Below are 12543 nucleotides of genomic sequence, written 5' to 3'. Positions count from 1 at the left end.
AAAATGCGGCGCGTTCGGCGCGTGCGTGCGCGACGCTGATAAATGTGCGATAACCTTTAAGTATGTGTGGGTGAGATTACATTTGCCTGGTCGAACAGCAACTATGACGAGAGTACCTTCGCCATGGAATTGCTAATAAAAATAGTTACACAATGTATAAGCCATATTATTAACTTGATGACATTTCCCTCCTAATTAAACCTTCCCTGGACTTTCACGAATATTTCAAGAGCCAAATTGGTTCAGCCGTTCGCGAGTTTTAGCGAGAGTAACATTTTAAATTAATTTTCATTGATATAGATAGAAAGAAGATTATAAAAAATATGTTATCATTTTCTGGCATGTGACTTTTCTAACATCAGACAATAACAAAACATCTTATAGCTTATGTATCGTGTAAATATTTTCATTAGTAAGTTGTTATACTGTAACAAGTTGTATTATTATAAGTTTTTAAAATTTGAAATCAGAATATTGAAGGTATTTTTTTCTGAGACTATTATATTTTGTGGGAATGTTATTACCAACTATTGATATTAAATTATATTTCTGACTAACTTACAAATAAGTGGTCGAACTAGTGCAGACTTTTGTACGATACAACTATAGGCCGCTCGCAATATTAAGATCGCTCCTCAAAACTCGACGCATGTGCATATTAGCCACTAATAAAAGAAGAAAAAACACCTTTATCACACTAACCCGGGCGCGCACTAGCGGCCAAACCGCAGCGGCCAGGTCGCGACGGCCATCGAGATCGAGACCTTAGTATGAAACCGAAGACCGTGGTCTTCGGTTTCACCTGGCCGCACGGCGGCCAGCGGCCACACCATACTTTCGATGGCCACCGCGACCTGCCCGCTAGTGCGCGCCTGGCCTAAAGATACCTAAAAAAAGGGTCATTTTTGGCGACCAATCTTAAAATTGTGCGCGGCCTGTACGTCCATAAACCCTGAATACAACTTAACACTTGACTAGCATACATTAAATACACATTTACATTGTAGATGACAGGTGCAGGTTGGCCACGATCTTAATGACCTTCGGCGACTGTCGCTTTTCATTTATCGTTTTAAAAATTGCCAACGGCCATTAGCAGCGTGGTAGACAGTACAGATTCGAGCACGAAAAATGATGATGCATCGTAAAGTAGAACAAAAATACTCGTAATTCTAATTTGGGCGCTTCATCATTTAAATGCAAAGAAAATAAACCACATCTCAGAAACATTATTGGAATAGAACAAATCAAATTTTATTGCACCATTACTACGAAATATAGCCGCCGTTTTTGTGGCACAATCGATATAAAATCACTTGTTTTTGACGCTCGTCCGCCAAGAGATGGCGCTCATTAGTGACATCGAAGAAGTTGATTCATATGAGATGAAGATTCAAAAATTCACAAAATTCATTCGCGTATTTCAATAAGCTTATCAACAGGATATGTCATTAAAAGTGGCAACATCGCTGTGTCATCCCTTTTTTCTAGATTAATAATTTGAAAGGGATGACACTACGATGTTGCCACTTTTTAATTTCTTCACTTTCTTGCCAGACTATACCTAAAGATCGTGTTTTATTTGTTCTCAGGTATTTAAAAATGTTATATACACGAACAATTTTTTTACTGAACTAAATAAAAAGAAAATAAGGTCATAACAAAAATAAATGACTAAAATTACTCATTTTCTTAAAAAAAAAATCTTTAAATTAAAAAAGTACCACGTAAAACAAAATAGTGCTAGTGTTGCATTTAAGAAATAGCATTAGAAAATTGAAGAAAAAATATAATCTTTTGTTTGACGATTAGCCCGGCCGCACATTATCCGAAATTTCTGATCAGAAAAATTCGGACGCTCCGCCCCGCTATCCATTACACGCTCAAACAAGCGACAGTAAATTCCGTCAATCATGAATTATGTTTGACTGATGGTGACTGATGGACTGACGAATTATATTAGTCGGTCACTCAATTCTCTTCAGTTTTATGTCAGTCAAAGCCAAAATTTTCAAAGGTATACGTTTCTAATTTTTTTCCTATTTTGTCAGATGTGACAACACTCACTCAAAATTATTGACTGATGGTTGCGTGAAGCAAAAATCAAAATATCCAGATGTTCGTCAATCAACTCCATGCAACCGTCTGCCACGCTCTTACACGGTAGTTTATCCATCAGTTACAGCCATGACTGTGGTAAAACTGACAGCGAATGCTACCGTGTAGTGGATGCCATACATTTTGACACGTCAGAATTCTGATAGTATGCGTGGTCCACAACATTTTGTTGTATGAACAGATTGTGTTCCGGCGGGTGTCCGAATTTTTCTGATCAGAAATTCGCTTAATGTGCGGCCGGATAGAAGGATTTTTGGCGCAATTTTACAATTAAATTTGACGATTAAACTAAACATTAGTTTAGTGCGTACTGGCCGGAAAAGTGAATAAAAAAATATTATGTTCTAAAAACTTAGTACTAAAGTTTGTAGACAGAGAAACTAAATACGTTATACATCCGTCTCACTCAGCTTTGTCCTGGGTCTAAAAGGCCTTGTTTCTTACAACTATACTTTACACTTCGTCAGTCTTTTCAAACAAAATTAGTTTTTCTGCCCACAAAATATTTACACAAAATATATTTTGATCGCAAGTCTTAAAGCAATCCTATACTGTTCGATGCTAACAGTTCCATTATCCTAGTTTAAGTAATATTTGGTATAACAAACTTGTATATTTGTGTGTGGTGCTGAATATTAGATTGTTGTGCGATATTTTGATGAACAACAATAATTATTTCGATACAAGATAAAATGTAAACAAAGAAACATCAACGCGGCAAAAATGACAGTCTTTTTTTAAATTTTTTGAATCTGTAGACTTTATTCATCGACGTCAAACTTTTTTTTGTTTAACATTTTATTCTTTAATTTGAATCGAATACAAGTCTTTATCTACGTGTATGTATGCCACATACAGGCCAAGGCCTCTTTTAAAACATGACTAATATTCATATAATTCTATGCGTAATACGTATACCTTCTCGGTTGCCGACCAATCTTTGTCATATTAGTACATAATTCTTGATCCCTGAAAAAAGAACAAAGTATTAATATTTTCAACTCATTAAAATAAATAATAATCAAAATAAACGTAATAATAATATAATAATAAGCAAACTAAATGTTGCTAAATGCTAATCTCAAAAACAGCTGAACCAATTTTGCTACAAATCTATTCCGTTGTGCTTGCTATTATAGGAGAAAGTTTCTAATGAAAATGAAAGAAAAATTACGTAGTCAATTATAAAATTTAGAAATACTTTACGACCTTACGACCTAGAAATGTTTAAGCTGGAAACAAATTATTATCTGACGCGTCCGTCAGTCGCGGCTGATTGAATGGCTTGTTTCTATTTGATTAATAAAAAATACACTAAACTGTGCACATTGTCTGACATAAGTCGCGGACGTGACCTTGAGCATTCGGACGTCCGAACAGAATCTGGCTGATTGGATGTTTTTGCATCCGCGGACGTCCGCGGCAGAACCGTGCACATTGTTAAGCCCCATCCATCAGCCTCGACTTACGGATGCGTGCGATAGTTTGTTTCTAGCTTTATTCACGTTACCTATCCGCTTTTGACAATTTAAACTTTACTTCCGTCGGGTCTGCTAGTTATCTATAGCGTGTAACAAACCAAAGTGCTAATATTTCAAGGTGCGTATGAGTCCCTAATACCTATAGAGTTGACTGTGGAAGTGACAACACTGAAAGAGTTTTAAACTTTTTTACCGGAAAATTCATCACGCTGGTGCGCTTGTCCATACTAATCACAAAAAAATACCTCCTAGACTATAGAGTTCACTGTAAAAATATGACTGCTATTTTTACAGTGAACTCTATAGTCTAGGAGGAGATACAATAACACACCCTTAAGTAACTTAGTTTTGTTACACCCTGTATATTATATTGCCCAGTGCTCCAATCACTCCAGTGGTTCAGAGCATGGCTCTTGACGTGGGTTCGATTCCCGCGTTGGGAACATGTTATTTCCAAGTTTGGTTAGGACAATGCAGGCTGATCTGACCTGAGTGTCTGACAAGTAAGATGATCCATGCGTCGGATGGGCATGTAAAAAGTCGGTCCTGCGCTTGATCTCTCGCCGGTCGTGTCGGTCTTCCGTCCCAATGGGTTATGAAAGTAATAGGAATAGAGAGTGCTCTTGTGTATTGCGCACACACTTGGGCACTATAAAATTACTCCTGCGTAACTGGCCTGGTTTCAATGAAACCGGCCACCGTCACCGAAACCGGTGTGGGACTTATTATTATTATAATGCTATCCCTCACCTAATATCCCCCCAGCCGCCGTTGCCCTTAGTCAGCTTCTTGTTGTGCTTGGCGCCGCCTGCCGTGATGGTGGCGGTCACCCGGGCAGGGAACATGTACGGCTTGGCGTTCTTCAGCAGCTTCTGCACCTTGCTGATCACCGTCGACGCGTTGCAGTTCGACTTCTTGTGGTGGACGCCACTGAAAGTAAATCGAGTAAGTCGGATTAGAAAAAATATGTAAAGTCCAAAAAATTTTTTCAAAACCGATTTTGGTAAAATTTGGTATGGAGATACATTGATTCCCGGGAAAAAACATAGATTAATTTACGTTTTATACCGGAAATATGTACGGTTAGCGCAATGGAGTTGCGGGCGCTGATTAGTTAATAATATCGCACCTCGCTTACGTTAATCCATATTGCTGTCAGCCACATGCATTAGCGTTAGCCTCAAAATATTATATACTAGCTGTTGCCCGCGACTTCGTCCGCGTGGACTTCAGTTTATAGCGCGCGATGCAATGATGAAATACTCAAAGTTACTACCGCGCGCGTTGTGAAGCTTCAAATACGGCCCAACTGGGCCGTCTGTTGTTTAGTCTGCATCGAGCGCAGTCACGAACGTGCCTCGTCTTGTCTTACCTAAATAAATTGAAAATGACGTCGTGCGTGTTTCGAAAATGTACCAATTATGACTCAAAAGTAAACAAAACACATGGAATCTCTTACCACATGTCTTGATTGCATTAAATACCTCGATTATTTACATTTTCAATTATTTTTTCGAACAATCTGGAAAAAATCGAATTTTCGTCATAGCCCAGGCGAAGAAAGAGACAGCGATACGATTCGACGTTTAAAAATAGAACTGTCTCTTTTATGTTAATGGTTTTTCGTATCTTTTGTTTCACTTATCTGTCAAATTTGTCAATGTCTGCAATTTTGAATTTGAAAATTGTTCGGAATAGATTTAAGCCGGAAAATAGTATGGACGTAGCATATCTGTATAAGTAGAATATCATTGGCGCGATGTCAACAAAATTGGTGTCAAAAGCTTTTATAATTATTATTTTTAACAAAAAATTAAAACCGACTTCCAAGGTAAAAACAATAATAATATGAACAAAAAGTATTAAATAACTCTTACTCTATAATAGTGCCTTTTTCAGAATTCGTCTAAATCTCAACTATTTCTGTACATACTACAGTCTTCATTATTTGAAGTCGGTACCAGCTAATTTTATCGTGAGTTCAGTCAATGTCAAAATATCTGAAGCTTTTGGGACTGGTACCGACTTCAAAGTAATGAAGACTGTAGTATGTACAGAAATAGTTGAGATTTAGACGAATTCTGAAAAAGGCACTAATATAGAGTAAGAGTTATTTAATACTTTTTGTTCATATTATTATTGTTTTTACCTTGGAAGTCGGTTTTAATTTTTTGTTAAAAATAATAATTTCACTCTTTTTAGTTATCTACAAGAAAAGGCTTTATGCGTAAATAACCACTACGAATGTTAACTATTCACATTATGTTACTGTAAGCGAAATTGTGGTAAATGCTTGCAGTTATCTAAGCAATGCTGCAATTTAAAAACTTTTATCTTTAAAGGTTCAGGAGTTCTTTTCAGTGTCTTTGGACCAAGAGACACCTTCGTATGAACTTTCTCTTATTCGTAACATATGTTTAAGTTACTAGAAACAACATTTTAACCACTATGAGTCTTTTGATAAATTTCAAGGATTTCCCTCGATTGCTCATAGATCCCATCATCAGCTCACCACTTTCGTAATTATTATACAAAATCAAGATTATACCCTATACAACAACACAAGAAATTTGAAAATCGGTCCACAAACAGCGAAATAATGATCAAAAACATCTGCTTCGATGCAAAATATCACGAAAAGCATCAATAATTGGGTCATAATGTGATGACCCATAGCATAATTATGATTTTGATGATGATGATTAAATAAATTGATGTGTTGGCTTATGCTTTCAGTTGTTTAAACAACGCCGAAATCCTCGAACCTGTATCTATAAGGATTCAAAAGTTCTGTTGGGTACCTTCGGATCCAGGGTATAACCTGGTGCGAAATCTTACTTTTTGGTAGCATTTACCTCGAATGTTTCAGAAAAAATTAAAATCACTATATGTTTCCATACAAATTTCAAGGAGTCCCCTCGATTCCTCCAGGATCCCATCATCAGATCACCACTTTTGTGAACATGGTACTAAATTCGAGTTAAACCCTATACAACACAAAAAGAATTTTGAAAATCGGATCACAAACAGCTGAGTTATCGTTGAACATACAAAAAAAAAAAAGATACATACAGCCGAACGTATAACCTCCTCCTTTTTGGAAGTCGGTAAAAAAACCCTGGTACGCCTTAAATCAAAACAGCTGTGCAGTGTGCACATAATATTTCATTTTTTAAAATTAAACTTTATATTTTATGCCAAATTTTAAAGCTTATACAGCCCCCCAATCAACTTTACCCATAAACTATTTATCATTGATAGGTTTAAAGTTACGTCACTGTATATAATATAAAGTACTGACTTAACAAATAACGTAAAGAAGAAATAGCAATCGAAAAAAATCGAAACTCGAATGTATGATGATACCACCTCTTATAGAAAGATGTTGGGCAAGCGTTAGCGCGATGTAAGAGACGCACGGCGCCATCTAGTATGAATTTTTGGCACTAACTTAATTTGAACAAATTTTCGTATTTTCACCCCCTTACAACCCTTTTTTTCAGTAAAAAAGTAGCCTATGTCCTTTCTCAGGCTTTAGACTATCTGTATACAAAATTTCATTACAATCGGTTCGGTAGTTTTGGCGTGAAAGCGAGACAGACAGACAGACAGAGATACTTTCGCATTTATAATATTAGTATAGATATAACAAGAATGTCAATTTTTTTATGTGAACACTTTAGTATCAATATAGTCAATTTCAAAATTTGTACGCATAACTAACAGCATATAGAATGCTAAACGCGATCAGAAGATATAATGCTCACCATTCTCCAATATGAAACACCCTCGGTCCCTTACACAGTATAACCTTAAACTTCTCTCTTTTCGGCCTATTCTGGGACAGATGTAGTAAAGAATAGTCCCAGTTGTAATCGTCGTACGCGCAGAACTGTTCCTGCAGTTCCATTATACTGTTCCACACAGTCCTATTGAACACCATACCCATGTTGTGCATGCTCGAATGCCATGGCGTTATTTCGACCTGAAAATTAAAAAATACAAACGTCAATGTCACTGTCAATAGAGCGCCGCCATTTTGTATTAGCGCCATTTTGTTAAGCTGGAGAGATACACTTCTGGGCACCCATAACCGGGTTAGTTTTGAATATTTTTAAGTAATTCTAAATGTAAACACTATCCAACATTCGTACTACCCTACTATGAATTTTATTTACAAAAAGATTGGAAAAAAGTATGCGTGTGTACTATCAGAAAAATTAACCTAAGGCAGAAGGCAGTACATGAATTAGTCTGTAATATACATCAAAAACATTCAACTAACAAAACTCTATCTACTAAAGAACGTAGGTTCACCAGCTTCCTATAAATTAATTTTTTCGACAGTACAATATACAGGGTGTAAAAATATATTCGTTCTTACATCCTGCTTACAAACTACGAATGCCATGCTGAAGCATGCTGTATACAAGCGGTTTAGTGCACTACGAGTGGTTTAAGACCACTCGTAGTCGCAATCATCTGGTTGAATTAGCTATTTGATTGAATGAGCGAATACATTGAATGAAACATTTTCATTTACAGTTAAAGACTTGACGAGTTGGCCTAGTAGTAGTCATTAAATTAAGCGGTTTCATTCAAAGAATTCGCTAGTCATCCAATCAAATAGCAGATTTAACCAGATGACTGCGACATACAATTAGGTTATAGTGATGGCAAATAAGCTTACAAAACAGCCTTTTGTAGCTATAGTCTATACGCGGCAAGAAGTTCATTTCAGTAATCACGCGAACATGGGCGTGGCTTATTCATTGATTAATTTTTACTTTCTTCTCAACGCGAATAGGGTATAGGGAAGTTAAGGGAGTTAAGCTATTTTTACATGCTTAGTGCTAAATATATACAGGAGTAGATTATAAATTCAAAACGTGTTTTCTCTCCTGTTTCATAAACAAATGAGGTTCAAAAAATCAAAATAGTACTTTAATAAAAATATTTACAATAGAGGTTTAAGAAAAAACGATTTGAAAGAATATAGCATAAAAATTTTGAATAAAAAAAATTTGCAGACTGAAAAACTCGAGATTTAAATGATTTTGTTTAACAACATAATAATTATAAAGGAGCATGTAATATTTACAATGTATAATATTATAATATACCCTTTAACCGACTAATATCCTAAATGCTACGAATGTTTTGACTCGTCTCATGGTTCTGACTAAAACACAATTTCTAAAGTAATTATGAGAATACAAAAAGAGATCCTACTAAAAGAAAATATATAGGTACTAACATCATAAAGAGCAAAAATTTTAATTTTAATTTAGTTCTATAGGCTCCGATACTATACTAAAACGGATTTTGATGTTTTTCACAAGAGTCAAGCCGTGTAGATCAGGAATAGTTTTTTATTGTGTCCCTGAATCAACCGCCTTACTTTTGGGGCAGTTTTAGTTTCACAGTTTTCTTCTTGTCATTTAAAATAGATGATGTTTTCTTGTTTAATCATTTTTTTACTTAAACTTATTTTAAAAGTTTGCAAAACGATCCATGCACCAAAATGCTACTAGAATTGGGTTCATAACTTAGATAATCATTTTATATCATGATTCATGCCTAACCTAAAAGGGACTAAAAGTCTTGCACTGAATTGCGACGCAACGCTGCATTTTTAATAGCTGTTCAAAATTGAACTTTATATACTATGCCAGAACACAAATTGCGTTGTAAGAGCTCACGCGGCACTTCGAAATTGTCTAAAGTTTTTTTTAAGCAAAAGTGTAAAATACACTATACTGTGCATTAATAAAGTTCAATTTTGAATACCCACCCAGCAGCGCCGCGTCGCACCTCGGTCGTCTCTAAAAGTCAAGCATTAGCTTATCTACAACAACCTTTTGCGTATTGGAATAGAGGTTGGGGTAAACTTGGAAATTCCACTGGCTCTCCTGCTGTCTCTTTCTTCTCTCTTCGTTCACAGCTCGCACTTGCTGAATGTAGCTCAGGTTTAATTGCTTCCTTCTCTGTTAGGTAATAACGTTCAAAATTGCGTGTTGTTTCGAGGGTAGATTAAGAAAAATATAGAAAATTAGGTTTATTAATATATAGATATTGTACGCCTGAAATATTTCGTAATTTGGTTTGATGGTTTGGTTTGATTTGAAATGAAGTTAGATGCATGTTACAGTTCTTATGTATTTGGCATCTGCACCTAACTTCAGTTTGGTGAACTATTGACTTACGGCCGCAGTAAAAGACATTTAATGATTAAGTACTTAACTTTAAGTTAATGAATAATTTGACATAACTCCATACTTTATATGTCAAATTCGTCATTGATTGATTAAAAATAAAAATTTAGTAATCATTGAATTATCTAAATGCGGCAGTTACTTTTAGTGGCACTACAAACATATTGTGTAAGTATGACGTGTTACATGTCTATGACTATGTTCGCTAGATGCGCCTGCGCTGTACTATAATTTGCAAAAAATAATGATGTCGAGTCCGCTATTTCGTATTTCACTTTTATCTTATACTCTTTTAGGAATAGAATCCTCGTTCAGGCCGAAGCCCACCGACCTCATTTCAGATGTTAAATATAATCTTGCCGTGCTCAGAAACTTCGATAGCGCGATGTAGGATTGTGGCATACTGACGTTGCGACCCGCAAAGAATTGATTGACAAATCTTCTGTCTCACGCGTCAAACGGCAATTCATTATGTTTCATCTCGCTCTTTTGCGTTTTCGTCAATGCGCTGCGACGTGCATTGTTATAAGAAAAACCCGGTCGGAAAGATTGCTATACTGAAAAAGTAATGCATACAGTAAATGCCGTCGCGACTAGTTTAAAGATAAAGGCCTAACGAACAGAGTCAAAATGTGGTAAAATATCCATCAAATATCTTTGCCCATTGCTGAATAGATATTGAAAAAAGATATTTGACGTTAGTGATAAGTGCGTGTGAGTGTATGTGTATGTGTGAGTATTTGCACACAACGACACAAAGCTCCATTGACAAAGCTAAGCGAAATCAACATAAATTTTGTTTATATGTTTGTCTCTTAAATATATGGATATGTAATTGAGTCTATTCAATAGCGATTTTATTAACCAATAGAATATAACTGCAATGCTTTGAAGCATTGCAGTTATATATCCTCGACATCATTTTATATCGCTAGAGTGCAGCACAAGCACAGACAGTAAACAAAAAGTTTTGTTTCTGTCAAACGTAACCGAAATTGGTTTTCATCTGTGTGAAAAATATGTGTACGTATACACTTACACAAGCATGATTGAACATGAATTCTATGAGATTAAATTGTCAACGTGCGGCACGTGCCGACTGGACGTCAAAAAAAGAGTGCTGCTGTCATGTATCACACGTCTCTTTTTACCACGCAGTGTTACTGATAGTGACATCTCTCTTGCTCAGGCCTTTGTTTCTCTATTCCGCTAGGTATATTAACTTTATGGCTGAAACCGGCACTGGTCTAGGTTTTCTGAGTAATTTACCTTATCACTATTGGAGTGGTACTGGTAGGTCTTGAGGTACGTCCCGAGGCACAGTATCTCGCAGTTGGGACAGTTCTTGTCCGCCGTGGCTCGGAGTAGACCCAACATGTGGATAAAGTCTTCAGCCACGTAGTGGTCTTCTTCTAGGAAGACCACCATTCCTGGAAAATATTTTGACACATAATTAATATTATTAAGTACAGGTTCCCTAGATATTTTTTAAATTGATATCTATCAAACTAATTTCTCGTGAGTAGCTTAATTTTGATAAGACGAATAACAATTTCCTCTGCGAAAATTTTCGAAAGTGGTAGCTAACAGATATAGAAAGGATTAAATATTTCGATTTGACGGATTTGTAGGACAATGTTACTCATAAATAATTATATACATAACTATTAACTTATCAATATACAAAAAATTTGCTAGTTAGGGTTCCGTTTTAGGGTTCTGTAATCAACAAGTCCTCGTTGACTACAGTCATGTCTACAACTCGTCACTATCACTCTATTCCTTTACCCAGTGGGACGGACGACCGATACGACTGGCAAGAGGTCAGGCGCAGCACCGACCTTTTACATGCCCATCCGACGCATGGATCATCTTACTTCTCAGACACTCAGGATCAGCCTGCAACCCTAACCAAACTTGGAAATAACACGTTTCCAACGTGTCCGACGACCTCCGACTCAAGAGCCACGCTCTAAACCACTGGATCACCAGCCACTATACAGGGTGTAACAAAAGTGAGTGATAATACTTTAGGGTGTATACGTGTTCCTTCACTTCCTTGTAGAGAGTTCACTGTGAAAGTAGCAGCGCTAAAAGACCAACATTTATTTTCACTTTTGTATGGGCAAGCGCCCCAGCGTTTCTAGTTTCCCCATACAAAAGTGAACAAAAATTTTGGTCTTTCAGCGCTGCCACTTTCACTGTGGACTCTCTACAAGGAACACATACACATCCTAAAGTATTATCACTTAGTAGAGGCGGTGCTCACCAGTATGCGTGGCGGTGGGCTGCAGCTGGTTGAAGATCCTGTTGGCCTTCCACCACCAGTGATGCTTGGTCTGCGTGTACTTCGCCTCGCGGTAGTGCCCGTGCAGGTCCGGGTGCAACGCGTTGTTGCACTTCATCTTTATCGCTCTGAAACGTGAATGAATCAATGAATTAATAAATACAGTAAAGGAATAACAATAAACAGATAATAAAAAAAAACAGCACAAATTGAAACACAAAGTGTTTAAATTTTCAATATAAAAATACAAAGCTGGATCGAGTGAAAGAGACAAGCGGACAATAGGTCAATTTATTTCTATGCGTAATGTACGCATGTATTACATCTAAATTCAGTATAGAGAATTTGCAAAATGACACTGCTGAATATGCAATAGGTCTATGAAAGAATCTCTTCCTGTTCAATTCCCAAGCTTTACAAATAACAAGGTAAAGGAAATAAA

At 36.5% G+C, this 12543-nt stretch overlaps 1 protein-coding gene across 5 annotated transcripts in view; it reads right to left on the bottom strand.

Moving 5' to 3' along the window:
- Positions 1-2232: 2232 nt before the first annotated feature.
- The window catches only part of LOC121736486 (alpha-1,6-mannosyl-glycoprotein 2-beta-N-acetylglucosaminyltransferase), a 41756-nt gene continuing 31445 nt past the window's right edge, over positions 2233-12543 (bottom strand). For 3 of the 5 annotated variants that reach the window (XM_042127706.1, XM_042127707.1, XM_042127708.1), the window contains 6 exons: positions 12084-12229; positions 11084-11244; positions 9458-9586; positions 7367-7584; positions 4350-4529; positions 2233-3087 (listed from right to left, as the gene is read on the bottom strand). In XM_042127706.1, the coding sequence (XP_041983640.1) occupies positions 3018-3087; positions 4350-4529; positions 7367-7584; positions 9458-9586; positions 11084-11244; positions 12084-12229 (904 nt within the window). In that variant the 3' untranslated portion in view covers positions 2233-3017. The remainder of the gene's footprint in view (positions 3088-4349; positions 4530-7366; positions 7585-9457; positions 9587-11083; positions 11245-12083; positions 12230-12543) is intronic. The other 2 variants (XM_042127709.1, XM_042127710.1) reach the window with 1 other exon arrangement.

Source organism: Aricia agestis, chromosome 19, assembly GCF_905147365.1.
Source record: "Aricia agestis chromosome 19, ilAriAges1.1, whole genome shotgun sequence".
Classification (NCBI taxonomy): domain Eukaryota; kingdom Metazoa; phylum Arthropoda; class Insecta; order Lepidoptera; family Lycaenidae; genus Aricia; species Aricia agestis.
The sequence above is the reverse complement of the archived record's forward strand: the minus strand, read 5'-3'. Positions and strand labels throughout refer to the sequence as shown.